This window comes from Festucalex cinctus, chromosome 18 (assembly GCF_051991245.1).
Source record: "Festucalex cinctus isolate MCC-2025b chromosome 18, RoL_Fcin_1.0, whole genome shotgun sequence".
NCBI classification, from domain to species: domain Eukaryota; kingdom Metazoa; phylum Chordata; class Actinopteri; order Syngnathiformes; family Syngnathidae; genus Festucalex; species Festucalex cinctus.
In genome coordinates this window covers 7,922,752-7,950,748 of record NC_135428.1, presented here as the reverse complement: position 1 = coordinate 7,950,748, position 27,997 = coordinate 7,922,752, and the positions used below count along the sequence as shown (strand labels likewise).

Below are 27,997 nucleotides of genomic sequence, written 5' to 3'. Positions count from 1 at the left end.
ACCAAATGTGCTTAAGGAGAAACTACAGCACAATAAAATGAAACAAATATGAGATGAAGAAATTTTTATTCTGTATTAGACATGAACACAATCTTTTCAAAGTTTTAAAGAGCTTATGAAATACACTCTGGAGTTAACCTCTTACAAATAAACACTTGCAAACTAAAACACTGCAATGTTTACAGCCATAAAAGGAAAAAAAAACAAAAACACATTTAGCTTCATGTTCAAAAAGTCTCAAGTTCTTGGGCTGTACTATTATTGATTTGCTTCATAAGCTCGTGTAGATAGCGAGCTTTCATCAATGTATCAATGTGTCTAACCTCAAAATTGGGATTGTGTAAAAGCAAAATAAGATCGAGCATCACAGCTACTGATTGTGAAAAGATAACACAGAAAAGCTTAGAATCCCTCAACTGTAGGGAAGAAAAAAATGTACTGAAATGCAAAACTAGAGTAAAATCCACGAGTGACTCGCCAACCAGCAAAAATTTTGGCTGCCAAAGGCCGCTAAATACTTCCTGAAGCCACACTGGATGAATTGATCAAATGCTTGTATTGCTTTTTCTCACACACTTTTGTGCATCATGACTGTCCAGAAACAAAACAACCTCGTGGTCACACACTCACGTCAGGTTTTGAAGGCTCTTGGCATGAAACTGGAGACACGACTAACCAGTGCCACTTAAGCAGTTAATCATTGCAGGGCCGAAAAGAATGAAGCTGGGGAAAAATAAAATTAGCTAGTTATTTTTTGAGATGGGAATTAAACAACTGAAATTGAAACTAGGAACGCATGGCCTCATTTACGATACTGTAAACCAACTTCTGATTGGCAATCTATGGGGGAGAAAAAAAAAAAAAAAAAAAAAAATCAAAACTGACGACAGAATTTTCTGGTCATATTACAACTTCAGAACCAAAAGCCTTCAAGTGACCTGGCAAATTGTGCAATCTGTGAGATCATACCCGTCACTGCCTGAGCATATAAGCAGAGGGTGGGCACCCCATCCAAAACTGACCTCATGTCACCTCGTGAGTCTCATCAGACCACAGCCATTAGGTGGTCCACACGCATAACTGATCATATATTGTTACACGTTGTGCTTTGACTAATAGAGCGGCACACATTTTTATATAAATACAAATCTCTCGTAGATAGAAGTACATTCACGGTTATTTCTCAGACTAATTTACATTTTATTTTAATTTTTTTATAAAATAGACTTCTCTAAATATAGTCCGGCTACTTTCCCCATTACTACGGTACATTAGCAACATTAAAGAGTAAGCGCCGACTTTATCTTTGCAGCGACAATCTACGAGCGGACGTCACTAGACAATTCACAAGTATGGCTTTTCTCTATGCTGGCTCCCACTCGAGTCTGGACTCCCCCCCGCCCCCCTCCTCTGTAGGGGAATCGACCCAAAAACTTTACAATAGGTTCTATGCAGCGCCACTAGTCTAAACGCAGTATTCTGATTAACATTGTGCTTGTGGAATATGAATTAACTCTTTTACTGCCAAAAACGTTTAATAACGATTATTAAATCATGATGTATGCTGCCATAAACGTTAATTGACGTCAAATATGTTTTTTTTTTTAAATAAATAAATGGGCAGTGCAACGTCTAATGGAGCGCTGCCTCGTCAATGGGTTGTGAAATGAAAAACACCCACTAACTATGCCCAGCAGATGGCAGCATTGTATCTCTTTTCAATGGGCTGTCGGTGTATCCATTTACAATGAAACATGACGAATCTGATGAAATAGAACGTTTTCAACAATGACATGAATGATCAAAACCTTTATCACATTAAATCTAATCAAAGTCACTGTTGTGCACAAAATGTATCTTTTTGTGTATCTTAACGTGTGGCAACAAAAGACTTCATTTAGCGGCCGAATCCATCCGTTTTTTGTTTTGTTTTGTTTGTTTGTTTTTTCGCCCCTTGACTTACTTTCTATTGAAAATGACATCAGTTGCTCGGGTACCGGCCAATCACAGCTCAGCTTGCTAACATCACGTAACACAAAGCAGGTAAGCAACTGTGATGTCCTTTCCAGGTGACGAGTGACAAAATGGCCACCACGAGATGGATTAAAAACGAATTGATGTTGCTGCTTAATTCATATTCCACGAACAATATTAATCAAAATGCCATGTTGAGACTAGTGTGGGTGCATTCAACATATCGGAAAGAAAATTTGGGGGTTGACATTCCCTTTAATCTTTCACTGGATTAACTAGACATTTAATTCTTCGTTATTGCCAATTTCTGCATCGAATAGTCCTGTTTATGTGCATGTCAATACGCATTTCAATGATTTAAGTGCACTTTAAGGGGCAGAAGATGACAATCAATGAGGCTAGATATTACACCTCTTGTTCCGGTTTAATAAGAGACTGGGGGCGAAACTTAAACCCATCCTATAATATCTTCTAACATTGTCGTCCCAACTCCAAGGCACTGCTTAAACTGTAAACATGGCAGGTTGATAAAATAACCGCAGAAAAATAAAATATGCCAACAGTCCTGTGTGAAATGTAGGCCATGGCACACGATAAGAAAGAAACACTAAAAAAGGGGAAAACAACTTTGATACGCTATTAAGAGTTCAATGGCTTACATGCACGCTCGAAAGCTCGAGCTATTGTACATTTATATAATTGTATATTTATCACTTTTGGCTTGACAATACATAAACATCTCTTGACTGTCATCACAAAATGTGCCGTAGCGTAACAACTCCATCCTTCCAAAACTAACAAATAAGCGCTCTGCTATCACACAGCCAAAACCTCCTGCAGTGTTTCTATTGCGAACCAGTGTCACTAATACTGTTTAGTTATCTGGCGGGGAGGGTAACGAGTCTTCTCAACTTAAGATCACGTCCTTTGGCCTGTATTTGTCCCCCATTTAGCAGTGTATACAGTACAATGACCTTCAGCCATTTATACTAAAGTTCAAAACAAATATCAGCCCGCAGTTCACTACTGCTCAATAACAGATCCACACGACAGCTGGAGTATTTTAGAGTAGAGGAGCCCAGTGCGCTCCTCCAAAGTTACATCATCACACTGGCTTAACACGATCAGCCACATACACTAACACTCTCCTCAAACAAAGACTGCACAATAACAGGATATATTGAAATATAATTACAGTAGAGCGAAATCAAGAAGACCAGTAATTCAGAATCACTACATATAAATATCAAATTTGTTGTAAATCTCTGAAAAATGTTAGAACCAAGTCGGAGGAGACTGATTGGCTCGCCTCAGCTGAAGGGAGAAAAACAAACAACAAAAAAACAGCAAAGTAAGACATTTCACAGTACTGCCTGTCACAGTACTGCGCATTGATGACTACTTTCAACTTGAAGGCGCGCTTATCCGCAGTGACTAAGACATGAGCAAAAAGCAAGACTCCCAGTTCGGCTCCAATTTTGGATGAGCCGGCCCAAAACTTTCCCCTTACGCCGCCGTGAAATTCTTGCAAGCTTCCAAACAACTGGGAGACGTAAGCCGCAGCAGATGGGCGTGCCGTGCCGCGACGCGTTTTCCGTGCCATCGCAAACCGACAAACCAGAAGAGACCTGCAGATGATTGGCTGACTGGCACTATTTACAGCTCAACTTTAACATACAGTGTCGGTAAATAACTCCTTCTGTATCTGGAGAACCCATCCAGGAATGTACAGTACTTCACAATTAGAAAGCCAGCTGTTACGAATGAGTATGGTTCACCAAGTAAACAGTACAAACAAATGCTGGAAACAATTAGAGATCAGCGACTTTTCATGATGAGAATTGATCATCATTGGGGCCATGAAGCTGATTTGCTTTTGTGATTTTTTTTTTCAGTGTGTCTGCATATATGTGCGTGTGTAAATAAACTAATGCGAATGAGCATGCTCGCCTGTGTGTGTTTGTGTGTGTGTAAGAATGTTGGATGCACTTCCATCTTCAGATCCGGAGCAGCCGCTGCTTCACCAGTTCATGATGCAGTTCCGGTTCAAGGTCATGAAGTACACCTGGCTGCTGCCTCCCGACCGCACGGAGGCGAAGAACACCTGAGGGGGGAGATGAAAGAGCTTTTGTTGGTATCATAAGGACAAATACTTTAAGTACTGATTTAACTTAAAGAGGAAGTCAATCTTAAACATTGACCTCACTAGTCTAAAGATGGCATTCTGATTAATATTACGTTTGTGGAATATGAGTTAGGCAGCAAAATCCAGCAGCAAAAAAAAAAAAAAAAAAAAAAAAAGTAAAATATTGTGCTTTTGTACATAACAGCAATGTTCTGTTATTATTATTATGCTTTATTATTATGATGTTGTTAATGCACGAACACATCGAGTTCCTCCACATACTGACTTTCTTCACAGGCATATTACATATTATATTATAATATAATATGTAATATAATATATATATTCTACATATTATATCACATATTACTTCATCTGACAATTAATGTAGATTTTAAACATAGAAGGGCCAAAACAGCCCTTGTGAAAATTAAAATGCACTTAAAAAAAATAATAATAATAGCAACCAGAGGGTGCAAATCAACTTATATTTAACGATATTGTGGCAGTTTTAATATTACGATATGGCGCTTATTGTTACATCCCTAATATCGTCAATAATTTTTTTGGGAGGGGGGTTGGGGGGGGGGTAATTAATTTGTCTTTTTTCAAAACGAATTATTCATTAAAAAATAGAGATACGTATCAAATATTTAGATATATCTGGAAAAAAAAAAAACATTTACAGTAACCTGACAAGTTCATTCATATTGTAAAATGACGAGAAACTAATTGCATCACACTCTCTTAAATTGAGCTGTATCATAACTAATCAAGTCTGAATGATTTGAACCGCATTGTTACAGCTTGAAATTAAAGCGTCCTTGAATCATATCGAACCCATCGAATCAACTTTTACTGGAAAGATGAACACTGGACATGTTGTCAAAACGTGTTCCCAAAGCTTTGCTAATATTGTGACATGGCGAACAAAAATCTTTCCAAGCACAGTATATTTCTTGCCTTGTCATTTCTCTCACAAAGGAACTTCAGCCTCTGAGCTCGCTTGTGCATGAAGACGCCATCCAGGTGGCCGGTCTCCACAGAACGGATCTCAATGGCCTTTTCTCCCCAGCCCATGATCTGATTGGAGCAGATATGGGCTGCAAACGAAAATAATAATAGTTGACAACTAGTCGATTTGAGCTGGCGAGTCCATCGTTTCCATTTATTCCGTACCAACAGAAGTCGGCATTTCTCCCCACTGCAGGACCACATCCTTGATGATGCGTCCGTATGTGTTGACGTAGACGCCCTCATCCTCGTAGCACAGAAGCATCTCCATGCCGTCGGAACTGGGCAGGAACACGATTGCGTGCGGCGTCACGTGGCTCTGGATCTGTTTGGGACCAAAGAGAATCTGATTGGGTTTCAAATCTCTCAGACTGGTGCCAGTCAAAAGCGACACAACGTACGTGGACCGGGATGTAAATGTCGTAATTGTTTCCAGAGTCCACGTCGATGGCGTGGAAGCCAGCACAGGAACCGTAGATGACCTTTAACCTCTGACCCTCCTCTACAGTCAGGTCCACAAGGACAGGCCTATGAGGCAGGTCTGCAAAGGACTAGTAAAGGGGAGGGTGTTTGCAGGAAGTAAATAATGAGTCATACAATTAAATTAATTGTTTTAATCATAATTAATCGCATAACTTCAATAGTTAACTCATCCATCCATCCATTTTCTGAACCGCTTGCTCCTCACAAGGGTCGCAAAGGGCGCTGGAGCCTATCCCAGCTGGCTTCGAATTGGTTGCCAGCCAATCGCAGGGCATCTGTTCTAAATGTACAATAAACTATTTTACTAGTTTTCATATTCTTGCTAACATAAGTGGAATAAAAAAGTTAAATAGAAATATGGCTACATTTTTTTTTAGTCATTGATACAGTAATTTATTAATAATTCATAAAATTGAGTTACAATTAAAAAGATGTACTTTACTGTTTAAAAAAAAAACAAAAAAAAAAAAACGAGTGATCTTGATTTGTGTTGGTCATTTTTCTCCCACTACATGGCATAATTGCATTTGTAAGATGACAGCTCAGTTCTTTTCATATTAAGAGCCACCTAATCTCTAAAATGAAGTCACTTATGAAATTCTGCACATTTAAAAATCCTAAAATACAACTTTACCCCAGTCTCCACAAATATTATGCATTATTATTAAATTTATTACTGCTAAATATGGCTGCATTTTTTAAGTCATTGATACAGTAATTTATTAATAATTCATAAAATTTTGTTACAATTAAAAAGACGTACTGTACTGTAAAAAACAAGTGATCTTGATTTTTGTTGGTCATTTTTCTGCCACTAGAAGGCATAATTGCATTTGTAAGATGACAGGTCCGTGCATTTTTCTTTTCCTATTAAGAGCTATCTAATCACTAACATTAAGTCACTTATGAAATTCTGATGTTTTTAATTTTCTTAAAATACAACTTGACCCCAGTCTCCACAAATATTATGCGTAATTATTAAATTTATTACTGCTAAATATTGACGTGGACGTGTGTGCTGCCTTGCAACTGGAGTTCCCCCAATACAGGCTTTCCAAGTAAGGGGTGGTCATTCATCGAAACAGATAACAAAAATTTGTGGCGCTAAACTCAAAATGAACGCACTCATTTTGACACCCCTAAAATAACCACAAAAAGATATAAATACTTCATCACGTGTGACTGCTCATACTACCTTGAAGGCCATGAATTTGTGATAAGGCTTGGGCGCCCAAGCATACACTTCCACAGCATTCTTCAAAGCAATCACCAGGAACTTTATCCTCTCGTATTTCACTAGAGGGAACGACCACAAGGACATGTGATATTGCATACTCAAATCAATAATTCACCACCAGCGAATACATTTATGAGAATCTGCCACAGGCAATAATAAGTCCGTCACTCACCAACTTTGTAGTGCACGCAGCCTTCCATCTCACCCACAGTGGTCCAGCCTTGCTTCTTCTCCACTTCGGGGTCATTGTGAAGGATCTTATTCCTCAGCCAGGCCAGGTAGTAGACGCGCACCTTGTTTTTCTTGCCTTCAGTGAAGCAGTAGGAGATTACGTTTAGTACTAGACCTCTGTTTTCCAAGTCTTATCACATTTTTTGAAATTGTGATAAACAGTAGAAAATTATAGAAGGAATTTTGATTAAGAGTATTGCAAAGTTCCATGAAGCTGCATTTGGTGAATAGTTTCAAGCTGTAATGTTTTGAACTGACCAAGTGATGTGGAAATTCTAGGTATAAACTCCAACTTATTAAAATTGGGCTTTTACTGAGAAATTCTGAAGAAAAGAATTGGGAGGGTTAGAACATCTTAAAGTTGGAATGGTTTGAATCTGTTAAAAAAAAATAAGGTAGGAATTAGAGAAAAAAAAATAAAGCTTAATTTGACTTTTTATTTAGACAAAAATCTCTTTGGGATAAGATGAAGAGTTTAAAGTTGGAACCATTTGAATTGGTAAAAAACATTATTTTGGCTTTTTTTTTTTTTATTAAAAAAAATTGTGGTTGGAATAAGCCAAGGTAAAAAATAGGTTAAAAAAAATGTGGAAATTAGATGGGGGAAATCTGAATTTTGGCTTTTATTTTGAAGTCATTTGTGTGGATAAACTACGTGGGCGGAATTGTATCTGAAAAAAAAAAAAAAGTATACAGTATAGTAATATGGGCTGCTTGCTTTGCTAGCAGTACCACTGTTCACAATACATGTTACAATCTGCAAGTTGCTTCAAGTTAAATTGGTTGACACATTGGTTGGTTTGAGTCATGTCCTCAAAGAGCTTGCATCCAAAATCAAATGCAGTGAGCAGCATTAATGACCTGAAATGGTGATGAGCAGGTTCAGGCCCTCCAAAACGTCCATCTGCTGGAACCTGCGCGAGTTGATGAGTGGGTAAACTTTGCCCTGTCCACTGCGGTCCAGCAACTTCAAGCCATTCTCTGTCCCCACCAACAGGTTCACACCTAGAGAGACACAAAGTTATTAGATGTCTTATGGATGGTGAGACATTAATGAGGGATTTTCATGTAACAGGTTTTACAGTTACTAGATAACGCCAGATGAAAATATCTTTTGCACTACCATTTCAATTTATCACTATCTGCAGATAGTGTATCAGAAAATTAGAACTCTTAATCAGGCGGAGAGATGCTACTTATGCTAAACAGCTTTTGTGAAAAGGTCAAAGGAGCTGGAATAGATTTGAATAAAAACAATTTGATTATACAAGCAGATATGCTTTGTTCTCTCATGGAGAGTTATTTGTGTCACAGAATGAGCAACCCAAGATCTTCATTTCATGTGATGCACGCTAGTTTTGGTCATGTTTGTGAGCACATCAACTAGTCGACTGATTTCCACAAAAACAAGGATGATTGAGGAATGGCACTATGAATCATTCATTACTATACAAATGTCAAAATTATCTGCTTCTGGTATCTCCCTCACCCCAAAGCGCCGCACACAGAATCTCAGAGTTGAACCTCTTCTTGTACTTTCGGATCTCCGGTGTGTCAGTGGGGGGGCGTGTGTTGGTGGGATTCACATTCACCATGGAACCTTTCCTCACCTCCATCTTCAGCTGTTCAAACCTTGAGCCTAGACATAATAGGGGAATGAGGAGGGTTTGATTAGATAAAGGAATACAATTTGACAAACGAGAATTGATGAATAAATCACGTATATTGCACTTTTGCACAAGGCCCAACAAACACTGAAAAACTGTTTGACTCACTGGCAACAGAAATGTTATCCCCGGTACCTCCCGGTGTCTGGTACATTCCAAGATCCACAAAGGTGGTGAAGGAGGACTTGCCAGGTGCCTTGACCAAACATCTGGACTGATACTAGTGGAGAAGAGCATGGATGAGGGAATGACAGCAATCCAATTTTTAATTTCAAGGTTTAACGCACATTTTACAATTAACTCATTTACTCCCAAAAACGTATAAATACGTTCTATTTTAAATATTACCATGCTCCCAAAGATGTAATTAGACGTTTTGGCTTTGATGCAACCTCTGAACTGAAAAGAATGCTTGAAGCAATGGTAGTTATTACAAAAACGGCCAGCAGATGGCAGCAGAGTATAAGAGATCAAAAGCTCTTTTCCCCACTATTTTAAACAGATTTGTGAATAATGATGAAACTTAGCCATGTTCTAATTCTAATTGATGCAAAATGGAAACAGCTAGAAATACACTTTTTTCCTGATGAAAGAAGAGACTTTAATCTTTCTTTTGGTAGGTTCCATGTTTTTATAGCAATAGGACACAATATGCTATGGGCCTTGCAAAATCAGTCAAAATCCAGTAAAACAGCGAAAATGACCTGGGAGTGAATGAGTTAATAATAGTAACAATAACACATTTTAATTGTAAAATTTGTATGTTTGTATTGATAAACCCCAAATAATCAAACTTGTTGTCAAGTTCCAGGTCCTACGTGAGGTGGAAGGAGATGCAGTACTGTATATAATAGAATGCATAAAAATAAACCGAGCATTTTGGGCTGATATACTTAGCATCACTCTTACATCATAAACTGAGTCCTTCCCAGGGGACGAGTGAGTGGCGGAATCCGTGGGGGAGTGGGAGGGCTGGACCACATCTGGTAAGTTAGTGTATCCATTGTGGCTCCTCTTTTCTGGGGTCTTTCGAATACAAGAACAAGCACACAAACTTCTTTCATATATAGCAAAAAAAAAAAAAAAAAAAAAAAAAAAAAAAAAAATAAAAAAAAAAACTTCTCATTTAATTATATTTACATCAAATGGCTCAAGTGAACAAACTTATCTTGCGTTTGGCGTGAATTCCAACTATTTCATTTAGTTCACGGTGCATTTTCAGCTGCATTACACAGACATGGCTCACCCTTTGCACCAACATCGTCTGATCTCCGTAACCTCCGGCTTCCTCCCCTTCCGCCTCCTCGCCTTCGTCTTCATGAACCACCATCGTGTTGACTGAATCGGTATCTGCATCCCTGTGACTAAAATCAAATGAGGGTTTGTTTGTTTTTGCCCGCAATTTCCCCAAATTGCCTGTCTAATGACAATATTACCGATCAGTGGGACTCTCCTCCTCTTCTATGCCTTCTCCGTTTTCGCTCTCCTCGCTACTCTCACTACTCTCCGAGGAGGAGGAGTAATCATTGGCTTTGACTGGGGGCCTCGGCTGTTCCTCAGCACGCTCTTTGGCATAAAGCCCATGATCCTGGAATCATGTATATCACCATTCATTTGCATGCAAATATAACTGAATTATAATACATGAAAGTGATAACATAAAATGAAGATCACATGATGATTTTTTTTTTTGACATTCAAAGTCCTTAATTTTAAAATACGCCGAGTTCGTTCATACAGTTAACCAAACATGCATTACATGCGACTTTGTATTCACAAGTGAATGCAGATGAACACAGAACACATCCAAACACACTCAGTACTAACCTCTCCTATAGCTCTCTTGTAACTCTACAATAGAGGTAATGTCAACACGGATTTAGGAGGAGGGACAGCATGATGTGGAACAAGTCAAAAAGGAACGTTTAGGTTAGGAGAAAATATCCAATTAAGTGTTAATATGCAGGCCATGATCAAACTGAAGACATGCATATTGGCTACCGGTATTTCGCTGGTTAGCGCCTACGTTAAGAGTAGTGGATGACACCGTATCACTTACAGCAGGACGCCCTGGGCGAGAAGAGGTGCGAGACTCCCCCGGCTTCTGACGACTATCATGGGATAGAATGGGTGAATCCATTTTGGAGGAACCTGGAAATGATAGCGCTTCATGTAGTTACGACGTCATGAAAGTACAGAGAATCTTTCGGGACAGAAGGACTCACTGAGGATGCGATGCCTCTCCAACGAGCCCGTCTGTGGCAGATTAGATATGATGCCAATACTATCTCCTCGCTCCCAGCGATCGTTACGGCTGAGATCTGGATTACTGCGCAGAGGATACCATTAGTCTCAAATCGCTATGAAACCCCACAAAAGTCATGAGAAACATCTATTCTTTGAGAAGTTGTGCATATAAGCGGAGACACAGCAACCGCCATTTTGTGCCTCAACCGCCTTTTTGTCCCCAGTGTTTCTGCTTAGCTAGTGCGAGCGCTTGTCTGTGTTTGTGCACTGGGAGTATCTTTGCCTTTTCCATCCACCAATAAACAGTAATGGAAAGAACAGCATCTTGTTTTCTATTTTACAAAAATGAAATCCGACTTGTGGAAATTCAGTTTATATTGCAAGCGTAGGAAAGGAACTCGTTCGCAACTCAAGGAACTTCCTGTATCAATTTTTGGGATCTAATGTCTGAAAACAAATTATGAGTTTTTTTTTTTTTTTTTAAATACTTCATTATGTATCTGTTTTAGATCATAATCCTTACATTTGGTTATGGCTTATTTTTACAACTCTGCTCATAGCCATGCCATCTAAACCCACACAACTAACGTACTGTTCAAACGAAAGTTAAAATATTTTAGAATAGTTTAATAGAGATACCAATTTCTGGTTTATGTTGAGATTTCATGCACTATTTTTATTTTTTTTCCCAGCTAACAAATTTTCCATTCTCAGATCATAAAATGCTTGGAATGTAGAATATTTTGTTGCAGAACACTACTGCTAATGATTGACTCTTAATGTTTAATCATTTGAAGTAAAGAATGAAGATTTCTTTGGGTGTGAAAGTTACCTGGCTCTCACTGGATGCCGAATGCCAGAAGTCAGGTTGGTGTTGAGGGCTGTAGCAATTGATGCTGTTCTCTGGGGAATCTGAGGGTTCAGTATGAGATAATAAATACATAAAATAAATGAATAAATAAAATAGAAAAAAAATAATAATAATAAAAATATAGTAACAATAATCATAATAAAAAAAAATATATATATATATACATAAAAAAAGAAATGATTTTAAACATCCTCAACAAAAAAAATACACTGCTTATAATTACAATCTTTGTTACTTTTTAATCACACCTTTGGTGGGAGTTCCACATCTGGCAAGCGGATCCAGGGCCCACGATCCTCTCTGATTTGGTGTGCCTGTGGCGCGGGGGTCTCAGACGTGGGGTCTGAGTTCTGCCGCACCAACTCTCTGGAATGGATAGGTCGGGGTGTGGGGGCGAGGGAGGGGTCCTGGGTCGGGAATGCGGACATGGTCTTAGTAGGCTGGTCGCACAGAGACTGGGAGCGTGGGACAGGGGCAGCGTAAGGCTTTAGTGGAACCAAGTGAGCCATCTGGAACTTTAGGATGGCAGCAGGAGCACAGGATGACGGAGCAGGCCCAGAAAAAGAGTGCAATCCCGGTGAAAAGGTCAAGTATTTGAGGAAAGAAGAAAAAGGTTTGTGTTAAAAAGGTAGCAGATGAAGCATTCCAGTGTAAAGTAGTTCCAGAAAGATGAGGAAAGCTGTCTTAATGCCGGATTTGTAAACAATTGCTAGCACCAACCTTGCCCTGCCCCCCTTGAGGTTCAACAGGCCTTTGCATTGGGGGGGTCTGAGCAGACTGAGCCACTCCAGACTGGCTGATTGAGTCTGAGCGAGACTGGATGGCAGTGTCAGAAACAGTAGTACAGATTTTTGGAGAGCCCTGTCTGTTGAGCTTACTTCGCTCCTCCACCTGGTGCAAGTAGGACAGAAAAGGATGAAGGTAGTTGTATAAAAAGGGAAGTCACCCCCCCCCCCCCCCCCCCAAAAAAAAATTTTTTTTAAGCAGCCCCACTGGTCTAAATATGTTAGTGGAATATGAGTTAAGCAGTAATATCCAGCCATTTTTATCCATCTCAGGGGGCAGCCATTTTGCCACTTGCTGTCGAATGAAGATGAAATCAATCACAAACCAATCACAGCTCACCTGTTCTCTGAAGCTGACCTGTGATTGGTTGTTACCCGAGACCTTCATAACTCTTATTCCACAAATGTAATATAAATCAGAATGTCATGTTTAGACTAGTGAGGCCCCATAACATATTATTGTCAAGAATTGTTAAAGGCTGGCGTCCACTTTTAGGTTGTAGTTTTTCGGCGTTTTACCTCACGGGCCCATGTGGGTTTGTTGTTGGGCTCCAAGTTCTTGTTATAGTGGTAGAGTTGGGGCTTCTTTTCCTGTTGCTGCTGCTGCAGAGACACCAAGTAAGCATGCTCCTGTTGAAGCTGCCTCTGCAGCCGCTCTGACTGACGCTGCTCCTCCAGCTGCTTACGCTTATACTCCTGAGCAAAGAAACACTGTGGTCAGCATGCTGTTGGACACAGCCAAGACCGCTCAGCAAAAAACACAACAAGGAAAACAAAAACACAACAGCAAGTGATTTAATTGACTAACAGGGGTTTCACATTTTTAGGTACCCACGCCCAACTTTTAAGTCATCATCCAGTTTATATGCTCATATCTGTTTCTTCGGCCTCACATTTCACGTGGTACAATAAACACAGTGTAACTGCGAGTCGGTGAACTTATTGGTTTTTGATTGTGAGTTATAAGCTACGTGCGTCACTGAGATGTTTGATGGTTGATTCTGCAAGACAAGAAATGCTGAAAGAATGAAAATAAATTCAACCATGAGTCACTTGCCAAGCATACTCGCAATTATAGTCACCCTGAACGCATGAGTGTTTGAAGAATTTTACATAGTTTAACAATCTGCAAAATGGCATTGATTGCTCAGAAAACAAGATTAAATGGCAACTTTCATGAAAAAAAAAAAAAAAAAGTACTTTAACGCTGAGTCTATGCAATGCATTTAGGAAAAACTTACACACTCAACCACTTTAGGTTCATATGCATAATGTAACATCAAATTCAAGAGATGAAGAAAATGATGCATTCACAATGATAATACTCAGTTTTGTCTGACAGTCAACAAAGGGATACTCACTTAACTATGTTTAGAATTAGTGATGAGCAAGTACTGATACATGTATCGGCCTTATTTCAAGGTATCGGTACACGCACAGTATCGGCTGCCCTCGTCTTCGTTTTAGATCAGGAATTAAAGTCATAAATGTCTAACAGGTGCCTATTAATTAATATTTATAACCAAATATTTTATCTTTTTATTGTGTGTTCTATAAAAAAATATGTATTTTAAAAACAAATGGAAAGATAAGCTATTAAATTATTTCTGTCAATTTAAAGAAAATCACCTTTTAAAATTACCAGTATCTGCCTTTTTTTATTTTATATATCAAAAGTACTAGTGGTATCATCACTGTTTAATTTATTGAGAACTATTTCTAATTTCTGTTATGTTACTATAGAGGTAGCCAAAATATTAATTGGGATGTTCAGGTCTACACCGCTGCAAACTATGACTACAAAAGAAAAAAAAAAATGAAATTGATTATTTTGTAAATTGTAAGAGTATGATGATATAGTTTTCGTGAAGCAGTTTATTAGGAGTCATGTAAACCTAACGGGGTGTCCAGTCATCTACTTGTGACATTAAAGATATGTATGACCCAAACATGATCACCCAATAGTAAGAACTATTTACCATAAGCAGTGCCTGCTCCTGAAGCAGCTGCTGCTGAAGGATTTCTAGTTGCCGCTGCTCTTCTTCTAACTTATGTCTTATAAACTCCTGAGGAGAGGCGAGGGGGCAGGGAGGACAGGAAAAGAGGTGTGAAAGGAGAAAGCAAATATGAGAGGAGATGGGAGGACGCCATCATAGAGCAGTTATGTAACGTTGATTTCAGTAAACAGGAACCACATGATATACTGGGGGGAAAAAAAAGTCAACAATTTGAAACATACAAAATCTGCTTGGGAATTCAAGGAAGAAAAATCAAAGTGAGCATTCATTATAATCATTGTTGAGAGAAATTCATAACACCAAAAGAATGGAAAAACAAACATGACATGCTAGTGATTGTGATTTGGTAGCAGGCAGATTCATACGAGAGACAGGAAACGTAAAAAAAAAAAAAAAAAAGCGTTCACCCACAGAAAACTCATCTCTGAATAAACACACTAATTTGAACCCTTGCTGCTATGGCAACCTACTCATGGAATTTCACCACTTGCACAGTGTTGCTCTTCGACACGCCCACACTTCACCCCAATTGGCCGACTGCGGCGCTTCTCCCCCATGGTTGGTTACCTGCTCTCTTTCAGCCAACCTTCTATCTTCCTCCCTTCTCATATCGTCGAGTCTCCGATGGGGACCTTTTTCTTGCTGCCTCACCATCTCTCTCTCCTTTCTCTGTTGCTGGGAGAGAGAGAGGGGTGACAGGAAAGAGAGAAATGAGCACAGGGGCAACGTTTGCACAGGGGAATTTATAATGGATAGTCTGCTTATGACTATAACCGCCCACATTTTTGCGCAGGGTTGGGGAAAGAACTAAAGGGAATGAAACAGAACAGAGACAGTCATACTGTCAACTACACAAGCAAATTCACAAGACATACCTAACCTAAAAAAATAAAAATGTAAATTTTTGACTTGAGGGAGATTCAATTCTGCCAATTTATTGCTAACAGCTATATGAACCCATTAGTACAATATGTATTCAATTCCTTATGGCAGTCACCAAATTTAAGATTCAAGATGGATGGACATCCTTTAATAACCAGGCTCTCTCTATTAGTACATGAAAGAATCATCACGTAACTACTGTTCAGTTGTATTTTGGCATCAACACATTAGCATTTTTTCCCCATAAGTGTTTGTTTTAAAATATTTAGCTACATATTTCTTCTACTTTTTTTGTACACAATTGAGTCCTTACGTACTGTTTAAAAAAAAAAAAAAAAAAAAAGTTTAACTTGGCTTTGTCCCTGTCTGTGCCGTGTTAATTAGTAAACCGTATAATTTCAGCGTAAAAACACTAAATATAAAACAATACGACCTGTCTGACATTTGACGAACACTCAGGCCTACTATGCAACTTCATTTAAATATTTATTTATTTATGGCGGCACTTGGTATGAATATAGATTTTTTTTTTAGGTGATACTTGGGGAAAGGATAGATACATACCAGTCAGATAGGGAGTTGGTATAAAGCGAATTTCATGGATCGTTTATGGGTTTTTAAAATATACAGCAAGTTAGCCCGCCTATTATGTTTCATATTATGTGAGCATTAAGTTTGCAGACTTTCCTTAGACAAAATGACAGTTTTAGTGCAAAATATTTCCCCCCTCAATAAACTGGGGTTCTCTGTCTATCTCCAAAAACTCGCACAACATTTGATGCTTTGCTACAAGTGGCATGGCTCTATCGAGACCTGCTACAGATATAAAAGTGCCTTCAAATACGTTTTACTGTCAATTAACAGTATATAAATGAAATTGGACACTACCTCTTCCAGTCGTCGGCGCTGCTCTTTTTGCTCCTCGATGCGTTTCTGTCTGTCATGCAGCAGCTGCCTCTTGTGTTCTTCAGGGTCCCTGCGCTGAGCGGCCAGTTGGGCCTGCTGCCTCTTGTGAGCCTCAGAACGTTCCTTGTTCTCCTGTTGGAGACGCTGGAAGTCCCGACGCAGGGTGGACTCTCCAGGCACATTGAGGATTGAGCTGGTGATCAATTATGAAAATGAGACAATGTGAGGGGTGTTTATCCACAATCAGGGACGGAATGATGGTTAACCGTAATCTTGCATAGGAAAGCTTTGTTTTAAAAGGAAGCAAGGGCACACTTGATTATGTGCTCAACTAGTTTGCTGCCTGAATAGACAGTGAACCCCCAATTATATAGCAGATTTTTAAGCAATCGTTTTAAAGGTTTTTACATGAAGAAAGCACAAATTTAGACTTGTGGACTTGAAGTGGAGTAACACGTTGTGCCATAACATGCTGGGCAGCACACAGCTCTACTCTATGTAATATATTTTATCTTTTTTTTTATTTTTTTTATTTTTTAAAGAGCAGAAGAAGGCAGAAAAGGTACCCAAACAAATTCCAGCAATAGTCATTTGTTCCACATAGCAGAGAACATATGCTTGAGTTTTCTCTTCATGCAGTCAGTTAAAATGTCAGGCGCTTCGAGTGTCTCCATTTGCACAGCAAGTCTTTGACAACATAACACTGTTGCAAAAGTGTTATTCAGCAAAAACTTGATGAATATTTACTGTTTTGTTAAATGCCCACAAAAAAAAACAGGAAGCAGAGATGTTTTAAAAAAAAAAAACAAAAAAAAAAAAACATGAATACCTTGACTCTCTGTCGTCGCTTCTGTTTTCATCATCTTCATCACTGCCACTGTACTCATATTCTGTCTCCTCTGTGATAAAAATCAGAATAAGGGTCAAATATGCAAGATCATCTATATTATGTCCAATTCAACTCTGTGATTTGTCAGTTCTTCCATTTCATCTCCTGACCTTTCTCTCCCCGTTTTTTGCGCGTCCGGTCAATGTGGTCTTTGAGCTGAATGCGGACTTGGCGCTCAGTCGGCTGGTCCCTGATGAAGGAGTGCTTGAGCAGCTGCTCTGTGGATGGACGGCTGGGATACGTCTTCACAAGGCAGGCCTCGATAAAGTCGATAAATTTCTTGGACCTGGGGGAAAGTTTGAGTAGTGGGAGGTTTGGATCCATTGCCAGCTGGCTATCTTATGTCAAGAGAACCAATTCAATCATGCAGCGTAGTAAATCTGGTTATTTGTTACTTTTGGAGGGGCACTTGAAATCAAAGCAAGATTAAAAATAATAATAATAATAATTCAAGTCAATTTACCATGTAGGGAGTCAAGAGTTAGTTGGATAACATGTTGGTACACGTGGTTCTCAACTCAAGTCAAAACCTATTTTATTTTATTTTATTTTATCCTTTGGTAGTGCAGAAACATGCCACTGTGTAGAAGCTACGAGGTATTTGCAACTGCATACCTACCATTTTATTATCATGAAGTTTGACGAATTATTGCGCAACATGCTATGAATTGTGCTCATAGTAGTCAATCAGTATTTTACCATTTCCTTATTTATTTATATATACAGAAACTCAAGTCAAGTCATGTCTCCTGATATGAAATGCTTGGACAACTTTTTCCCCCCTCATTCTTTCTGATGTCTGGTACAACTTGCTGATTCTCGTAATGAAAACGAGCATTTAACTTACCACTTTTTTGATTTAAGTTTAGGAGGTGGATTCCTGGGAATTAGGAAAAGGGCTCTCATTGGATGCATGTCACACAGTGCTAGAAAGAAATAAAACATGTTAGGATGTGCAATTACATAATCCCAAAACCATTATCAATTACTATGGAAATCTAAGAGAAGCCAAACTAGATATTATATTATATTTTCCAGCACAAAGTGGCTTGAAAATAAAAGCAGCAATCAATGCAAAGATTCTTTGTATCCTCAAACATGGGCACATCTGGTGTTATCCAATCTTTCCCAATGCCTCAGGCTTATTGTTATACTGAATGTAAGAGCAAGGACCATGAGTCATGTTGTTCCCAGCGTAGGTAGGTTGCTAAACCTGACTGGTTAGCTTTTAAGTTTCACAGTACAGTACAGTATATTGGCTATTGTGAGGCTGCCTTCTGGAAATCTGCTTGCTGTATGATGGCAAAAGCAAACGACAAAAGGAAAACTAAGGACAATTACGTATGATTTCAGACGGCACCATGCCCTTTGTTATACTGTATATTTAAATATGTGCTGTATATACAATGTATCAGGAAAGTATTCACTGCAGTTCATTTCTCCACGTTTTAGGGGCTAACAGCTCAAAATAGCTCAGGTGCATCCCGTTTTCACTGATATTTGTACAGTTTAGAGTCCGCCTGTGGTAAATTGTGTTGATTGGAAAAGTACACAAATGCAGTGAGCTAAGATACTCTGTAGCTGCCGTACCTACCAGGTGAATGTAGCAGTAGCACGCTAAGCTTCAATACAATGACAAAAATAAAAAGAGAAGTAGTTAAGCTAGCTTTTCACTGCAATCCAGTGAAAAATAATTGATTCTACACAACCAATCAAGTATTTGTAGACAATTGTATGGACAATTTGTCAGGAAGAACCACTGCAAGATTGTTACATTCAACTCAAACAAATTCCCACAGACCAAATCAACAAAAACATTCGACAGTAGTTTGAGCAAGACATGCCTTCATGAGCAAAGTTGACTTTTTTTTTTTTTTATTTATTTTTTTTTTTAAGCACTTTGTGCTCCTGAACGCTGCACTGTGGGGACTAATTCAACCTGCTAACTGATAAATTACCAACACAGTCCCAGTTTCAATACCAATGAATAAAAAACTTCTGAAAACAAATGACCTCTAACTATTGTTGTTTCCAAATTAACACTATAGAGGTTATATAGCTAAAAAAAAAAAATAAATAAATAAATAAATAAATAAATAAAAAAAAAAAAAAAAAAAAAAAGACTCATGACAAAACTATCCTAACTGACAAACAAACATTTCAGAAATAATACACACAGCTTCTAAAATTGTGCTCAAGCATTCATTATGTTTAGCGATTAAGTGTTACATCCTCAAAATGAGATTACGTAAGGTCATTCAGTCTTGCTGTTAACACTGTTAGACAAGAAAATTTTAACCAGATCTGTGATTAATTGTACAAGCAAGCTCTCCCTGCAAAGCAGACCGGAGATATCTGTGCAATCAGCCTCTACAGGCGCTCTGCCAGCTCACGACTACACTCGCTTGATTGCAATGAGTCAGCTGTCCATCTGAAGACAACAAAACTGCATATGCAAGATTCTGAGCTTCGAGACTATGAGCTCCCCGTGACTCAACCACAAAGGTAAAGTGTGGAGTCAACCCAATTAATGAATGACTGACTTACGCGGCGCTCCTTCGGCCATTTCAATGGCGGTGATTCCCAAGGACCAGATATCACTCTGGGGGCGGCGAACAGGACAACACTTCAGTCTATGGGTTTCAAATCTTCATAAAAGCGCACACACTTCAGAAGTGTTGTTACCCTGTAGTCGTAGGTCGAGTCGGGGTTCTCGTCGCAGGCAATGACTTCTGGCGCCATCCAGTAAGGCGTACCAATGAAGGTGTTTCGACGGCCCACTGTCCTGTCTAACTGAGCACTGACTCCAAAATCAACTGCACACAGGAGGTGAGACATTACAAATTACTAAGCAGTACTGCTTTTGTTCATTTTGTTAAACAGTCAATACGATTCTTAGTCAAACATTCTTGATCATTATTACTAATTACATTTGACTTTATTGAGGAAAAACATTACTTAAAATTCATTCTGACATCCTTTTAATCACCAGAAAGATTCTTCTCACACCCTTAATTTTGCAAATAAACCAATTTGACCCGATTAAAATTGATTTCAGTGATCCAAACAGACAGGGGAGACAATATTGCTGTTATCCATCAGGCCAAAGCCTCAAACGTCCGAATTTGGTCATTCCTCTACCCCTGCACCCCCCAAATCAATACTGGCTTCCTGGAAAGTGATGGTTTTGGAGATGCAAGGTTTCCACCCAACACCAGCAAAATGCAAAAACTTATACAATGGCCAAGCACTTTCAAGCATACCAAGTTTGACCTCTGCATTCTCTGTGAGCAGAACATTCTGGCCCTTTATGTCTCTATGGATGACTTTGTGGCCGTGAAGGTGGGAAAGGCCCTGGACACAAATAGAAACAAAACAAAATATTACTAGCTCTTTTGATACATTTATATTAGGGGTCACCAACTCTGGTCCTCGAGGGCACCACCTATCCAGCATGGTTTGGATGCTTCCCTCCTCCAACGCACCTGATTCAAACGATCAGGATCGTTATCAGGCTTCTGCAGAGCTTGATGATCTGATAATCTGAATATGGCGCGTTGGAAGAGGGATACATCAAAAACATGCTGGATGGGTGCCTTCAAGGACCAGAGTTGGTGACCTATGATTTATACACTTCCTATTCTACTGTTTGTTTTTTTATAATTTTAAAGTGTAGTGTTTAATTCTGATTATAATTTGTGAAAAAACAAACAATAATTCACCCACTAATAATGTATTTAAAAATAAAATATATCAATCAAAATCTCACAAAAAATGATGGTCTAAAATAAATAAATACATAAATAAATAACACTTCATGCTGGAAGGACCTCTAAGAGAAATAATGACATAAATTTATTAAGCCCTGTATATGTGCATGTATATAAATGTTTCACTGCTAGTCAATCTCCCACTCCAAGAGATAAACCAGTGAAATCATTGCACAGAATGTAACCCGCCTGTTTGAAGGGACTTGACTGGTGTGATTGTCATTTCTCACCCGAAGGATTTCTCTGCAGATGTACGCTATCCAATCCTCCTTCAGAGAGCTGCCCTTTGTGTTTTTCACCAAGTCAGTCACTGAGCCAGCCCCGCAGAACTCCATCACCAACTGTAAAGAAATACAAACCTTATTTAACAAAAGCAACAATAACAACGCCGTTGAAATCGTCAACAACAGACCCAAAGCTGGTCATCGTGTCCTGGTGGGCTCTTCTTGACGAAGGCACCGTAATAAGTGGCTATGTTGCGGTGGTGGCTGTATTTTTTCAGCATGTTGATTTCAGCTTTGATCTCCTCCTCTTCCTCTTCTGTAACATCCATCACCTTGATGGCCGCTAGCTGGCCCGTCTTCACGTGGCGGCCCTGATTTGAACGACACGATGAGATGATGCTCAACTTCAAACATTGCATTTGTTCCAGACACAGCCAATTAAAGTGTAAATAATCACCGTGGACGCCATTCTGCTTTATCAGCAACAGTGTCGCAGCTTACCGCCAAAGCCAATTTTATATTTCACACTGAGGGCTTACATTTTACAGACCAAAAATATAAGAAACTTCAACTCAAACACTAATACATGGTAAGAGCCAGAATGGGGGAATTGATTTATAAAGCCTTCACCATGTATCAAACACTTTTTTTCCCCCCTACACAGAGCAAAACAGTCTTGCTAATTGATAAAGTTGAACTCTGTTTATTGTACTGGTGACCTCTTAACACTTTTTCTACATCACATCTCACCTTGTAAACCTGCCCATATGTGCCATTGCCGACCACCTCAACCAGCTCGAAGATTCCTGCCGGATCCTGCGAAATGCACACAACACATTCATTGAGGTCACACGCAGCATTCAGAAACCTCAAGACACGGACAAACATTCTCTATCTTGGAGCGCACACATGAGGACAAAATTCTTAGCACATAAAGAGCCAAAAGAAATAACTGGATCAAAATTGGCATCATTCGAATATATCACCGCATACGGTTTTCACTGATTGGATATATTGTTGAAATGAAATAATGAAATACTAATCAACTCCACCTGCTGAAATATGACCTCGCTGATGGGAGAACAAAGCAGAACATGCACAAAAACACGACTGAAAAATTCCAGTCATGAATTAAAAACAGCTTTACACAATTCTATTGATTAACCATAAGACACAATTAATTTGTTATTACTTTGTATTATGTGACATGTGGGGTTGTGGACCCAAGTGCAGAGAAGCAGGTAAAGCAAGGCGGGTGTGCTCATAAAAAAATATTTTTTATTGCCAAAACAAAAAGGAAAACAAGTCCCTTTGGAATTTTGAAGATACTAACAAAAGTAAAAACAACAACAACAAATAAATAGAAAAAAAAAATCTAAGAAGCAAACACTACACTTACTTGGGGGACATGAAACCAAGGAATCACCAACAGACACAAACTATCCAACAAAGACTGAACAGAAGCAAGGAGCTAAATACCAGCAAACTATAATGAGACAATATCAAACACCTGGAATCAGCGGGCCCCGTCTTCTTATCTCAGTGACGACATTTGGTTTGGTTAGTCACAACAACTTGTCTTGAACGTTCCTGAACATTTTGGCGGCAAAACATGTCACGATCTACGGAATGTAATTAATGATTACCAGACCTATTAAAATGTATGTTGGTGTGATAGAATATATTTCTTTTTTGCATATTATTGAAATTAATAGTGGGTTTTTAAAATGAATAATTAGTTCACCACTAGATGGCAGGAGATTTTACATACTGTCCTGTTAAAGACCTGTAAAGGTCTTGAAACTCACAGTGCATTTACTTTACATACAAATAATCTGATCTCAATTTCGTTGTCACTCACTGACAAACTATATTGCCTCAAACAAGCTTTAATAAATAGAGGACAGCATTGACAGCACATACTAAATATTGACAGCACCTCCGGCGATTTTCTTGATTTGGACATTTAAAGTTTTGCTGACCACGAATTTAAGCGCTACTAATGACTGTGTTGCTCTGAATTAAATGCGCAACTGCCTCCCAAGGGAGATGGAGGAAAGTGACAGGCACATCCACTTTCATGCTATTTCAATATGGCGTTAAGATGTGTGGGCGGGTGGTGAGACTGCTGCTTAGGATTTAGAATGTAAAGCATGACCCGTCCTGCTTTCATCTGTTTCCAATGACGGGGTTTCTGCCTCCAACAACGCAGGGAGAAATTCTTTTGAGACAGGAAACATTCATGGGAAAAAACAGTACACATACTTTGATAAATAGCATGATATAACTCGAACAAACATTCCTGATTGATGAATCCATGCAGACTAAAGAAGAGGAACCATAGTAGGTACAAGAGAGAGACACATATGAGAAGTAGAGGAAAATAATGTAATGATCGAGTGGGTGGCCAAAGGCAGAGGCGCCAGTCACCCACGTCCAACACAAGAGAGTAGGATGAGAGGAATGGAGTGATAGAAGAGGAGGGGCACAGTTCTGCTCAAGGAGCGCTGCCGGAAGCAGCAGACACTGCCAAACAAATTGTGGGCAATGACTGCAAAAAACGCTAAATGCAGGGAAGCGTTCAATCCAACGGCTTTCTGCAAGTGCGACTTACAAGTTGTCTTGCTAGAGCCATGAAAAACTGCATCGCAAATCGCTTTGTTCAACACGCTGTCATATTGATGTGCAAATTCAATACGGCGGTTATTGTTTTTTTTGTTTTTTTTTTAAAGAAATATCAGCCTATTGTTCACAGTGTGTCTCAAAGACACTAAGCCCTCCTCCCACCCCATATTCCTGCAATGTTCTTTGCAGCATACGTGGTTAGTTAGTAGAGAATCGTTCTAGTGCCCAAACATCATGAAGCATAATTATTGTCAAGTTCACCCACTATCAAATCAATAAAAATTGTTTTAAAAATTAGTCCCCCCCTCACATTTCCCAATCCAATAAGTAAAAGTAATACACACTTGAGTAGTTATTTCACATATTTATATGTATGAAATATGCACGTTAGACGTAATAGCAGTATAGTCGAGCCAACAAGTAAAAAGAGCACAAGAAACACTTCTTAAATGTAGGGACTCACTCTTGCTCCTTATGTAGCATGCTTGACGAAAAATGTTGTGGCTGACCCAAATCACAAAATTGCAGTTTCACACTAACAGTAATAGAAGCAGCATATCCTTTGAGACAGCCACCGCCGACCAGTACAGAACTGAGGAAAACTGATTTAATTTACTAATGCTTTGATTAGGACAAGCGCCGTTATCACGCATGCGCCAAACTAAGTACATCAAATGGTTTCCCACCATACCACATGAAAAAGACCTCAAAAACTGAAACCTGGCAAGAAATCCAACAAAAATGTCTGCTGTACCCAATTCCCATAAGAGATGTGACTTGCTGTTCTTCGATTTATGCTACAAAACACATTCTGGAGCTGTTAATATTGATGTATTTGACCTACACATTCCAATTCCCCTGTTGCTAAACTTAAATACAAAAGAAAAATAAATAATGAGGACTATAAAAATGATTACTACATCACAACTGGCTGTGTGCTTTAGATCGAAATCTCCCAGGAAACTGGCATGTGGTCATTGCTACAGCTATCACAATATCATTAATTTAATCAGTTAAAATGATGTCAAGATAAGCTGTACTGGAAAATAATTTACGAGGACAACACTGCAGCTAAGCGTGTGTGCTGATCATTTGAATTCTAAAGCAAGAAATCAACTCGGGTGTCAGGACAATTACGCTGGTTATTACATTACAATGCATATATTCCCACTTGAGAATTACATCACAACAACCTAATTTACCTAGTAAACTCTCAGTAATTGGATGCAAATGTAAACATCGGCTACTATAATCAATTGAGAAGTGGCTAAACGATAGTGCCGTTAAAATAACTTTTTTAAAAAAAATTCTTATTATTATTTAGTTTTAAGAATAACTGTTGTGTCAGGAGGCAGTGTGTTAACGCATGTTTCTCTCTCGTGGTGCATGGGCAAACAATAGCTTTCAGGGGGACAAGCTAGCACCCTAAATAATTGAAAAATAATCTTCTCATCAGGCACCTTTGTAATCTGAAGAAATGTTTCACTAAGTATCATTCTAGTTTCTAATGAGAGGACCAATAAAATCAATCCAAAATCCTACAATGAACAGAAAAAAGTTGTTCCATTTTTCAAATAGGCCTGCGCTCAGATAGAAGCTGTGCCACAATTGGATGCATCATCCACTTGAACAAATAAAACACCAAACGTCAACAAGACGCCTCTGTTTTCGCATCAGGAAGAAAAAGGTGGCGACACTTGATAGCTGTAATTACCTGACCTTTGACACTATATTGTTTCACAGAACACACATCATCACAAGAGCCAACAAAGGCATCTATCTGTAAAGCTTGGGTTTACTGTGTTTATGTTTTTGTTGTTGTTTTAAAATTAGGGAGCACACCACAACACAAAGTTGGTTATTGGACAGCTACAGCATTGTATTGTGTCTTCACTGGGAGTCAGTACTGTTAACGTGTTAATAAGTGCGCCAATACCATGATTCTCTTAATTACTTCATGTAATAAACAAAAACCTTACAGTATTGGAGAATGTAAGGTGATGAAAACAGTAGCTTTGCGATTACCAATCCCAACTGCTAAGAAACTATCGAGTATGTGAAGGGAAACGTAAGTAAATTGTGACAAAAATCTCTATTTCAGTATACTATTTTTGACATTTTTGTCTGCAAGTGGGCTGTGAGATTTTTTTCCCCTTTCTAATGTAACATATGTAGTACCAATAATCAATAACTGTTGGTAAACGGTAGTCTACACACCAAACATGTAATCTGTAAAATTGAAGTTTACAGAGGCATTTTTTTAATGCCTTTATAACCACAAAGTAAGGAGTGGGCACGCAAACATTTCAGTGTTGAAATCATGGAAGGTGACCCAATTATTCTTGAACCACTGTGTGGCCAAGTGTGCCACAGGAAATTAGAAAAATGTTGTATTTACTACCAACAATATATCGAAATAGGCATCCACTTGATGGCAGAAGTATATCATCATTCATTAGTAGAATACAATTTGGTGGCTTGTCTTGCCTGAATGATCTGCAAGGCTGCAGTGGCCTATTGCAACTAAAAACAGGCCACACACACAGTGTTGTTCATTCTAGCTTCAACTTTGTTGCGTGGGCATGAAATGGTCGCTTGTGCCATAAACCTGCAGTTCTTTTCACACTGAACGTTGTGCTGTATCAACGTCAACAATGGATAAAGTGCAACAGGATTCTTCAAGCTCTTAACAGTACTTGCGTACTCACCCTCAGAGCTGCCAGGTCGATGTCATCCAGGCTTCGCGTGGGGGCGTTTTCAGACATGGCTGGCCAAACTTGCAACGTTAGCTAAAACAAGTTAGCCAGATTTTTTTTTTTTTTCCACAAGGAGCACTTTGAGGGTGTGAAGATGGCACCTTTGGTGATCTTAAATGGCCAATAGGCAGTCCAGTTTGCTAAAAATTGTTATGGCACTCAGATTAGCAAACACATCGCAGTTTCGAGCATGCTTTGGCTAGCTCGCGGCAACTCTTGTCGACACCTCGTAATGTCCTCTTGTCGAATAAAATAATAGTTCACGTCGCGCTAAACCACGGCTAACTTAAAATACACCATTCGTTTAAACAAACTTTTTACTGCAAGTCGGCCATAGGCGCCCTTCGAAGAACGATCAGCTTTTCCAAGCAGTGCACCTCCACTGTTGAACACCTTGCTGCGTTCATTTTAACAAGACGTCTTCTTTTCCGAATGACATCCCAGCTGCGTTGTCATGGGAAGCATTCCGCAGAGAGGAAAAAGGGGAAAATGACACCAATGTATTGTTGGTGACGGAATAAAAAGGGTGGAAAAGCCAAAACACGCAGCTTTTTTTTTTTTTTTTCAGCGAACGCAATGATGTGATGGCGCCCGGGTTCTTCAGCACCGCAGCAGAACCGCCTATCAAACTGGCACCATTATCCTTAAGTAAATATACCCGATGGTGTTGTTGCAAGTGTCTTTCAATACGTAAACTTCCCAAATAACCCCAAATTTGACGATCCGATGAGACAGGTGGGCGCGATCAAAGCAGTTTTAGCTAACGCGGCTAAGACAGAAAGCTAAACAGTCTTTTCTAGAATAAACTTTCCTTCTTCCATTTTCTGTGTTGACAGTCGCGCCCAGCGATGCCAACCTTTCCGGAAAAACACACACAGGCAGGCGAGCGGCGTGTTCTAGACCAGCCCCCGCAACACTTCATCGAAACCGGGCCCTCGACTCTTTAAAGTTGCGCGTCGCGTTCGTATCCACGAATCCAGATTGGAGCGCTCTGTAGCTGTAAATCCAACACTGCGGTATAGCGCGCCCAGCCCAAAACAGCGTCTGACGGGCAAACTTGTTATTTCGCCATGTTTTGCTTCCAAACGCTCCCTCCCACTCCCAGCCTCGCTCTCAGTACAGTCTGAGGATTTGCGGGGTTGTGTCGACGATTGGCTGCGCACTAAACTCCTCAAGTGTTTGCGTCTCTGTGGGTGGCTACGGCAAGATATCAGGGACAAATGAGCGCAATAGTAATGCTGGACTTTATCACTTGTGCGAGTGACGTCACGCCATCATGATGCAACGCATTGT

At 39.3% G+C, this 27,997-nt stretch overlaps 1 protein-coding gene across 3 annotated transcripts; it reads right to left on the bottom strand.

The window, feature by feature from the left end:
* Window positions 1–49: 49 nt before the first annotated feature.
* Window positions 50–27,907, bottom strand: mink1 (misshapen-like kinase 1). 3 transcript variants are annotated; one of them, XM_077505227.1, is made up of 32 exons: window positions 26,657–27,907; window positions 22,074–22,139; window positions 21,512–21,694; window positions 21,330–21,440; window positions 20,593–20,683; window positions 20,015–20,145; window positions 19,877–19,931; window positions 18,177–18,255; window positions 17,440–17,615; window positions 17,270–17,339; window positions 16,423–16,633; window positions 15,220–15,327; window positions 14,614–14,700; window positions 13,154–13,330; window positions 12,570–12,740; window positions 12,098–12,364; window positions 11,811–11,890; window positions 10,957–11,060; window positions 10,791–10,882; window positions 10,559–10,582; window positions 10,168–10,319; window positions 9,978–10,095; window positions 9,641–9,757; window positions 8,840–8,951; window positions 8,554–8,703; window positions 7,926–8,069; window positions 7,006–7,140; window positions 6,792–6,892; window positions 5,515–5,664; window positions 5,279–5,438; window positions 5,063–5,202; window positions 50–4,078 (listed from the first exon to the last, which is right to left on the bottom strand). In XM_077505227.1, the coding sequence occupies exons 1-32, from the start codon at window positions 26,711–26,713 to the stop codon at window positions 3,995–3,997; spliced, it is 3,903 nt and encodes a 1,300-aa protein (XP_077361353.1). In that variant the 5' UTR covers window positions 26,714–27,907; the 3' UTR covers window positions 50–3,994. The 3 variants fall into 3 exon arrangements, with proteins under 3 accessions (XP_077361353.1, XP_077361356.1, XP_077361355.1); XM_077505230.1 differs by having other exon boundaries at window positions 12,098–12,256; XM_077505229.1 differs by lacking the exon at window positions 10,559–10,582.
* Between the last annotated feature and the right edge of the window lie 90 nt (window positions 27,908–27,997).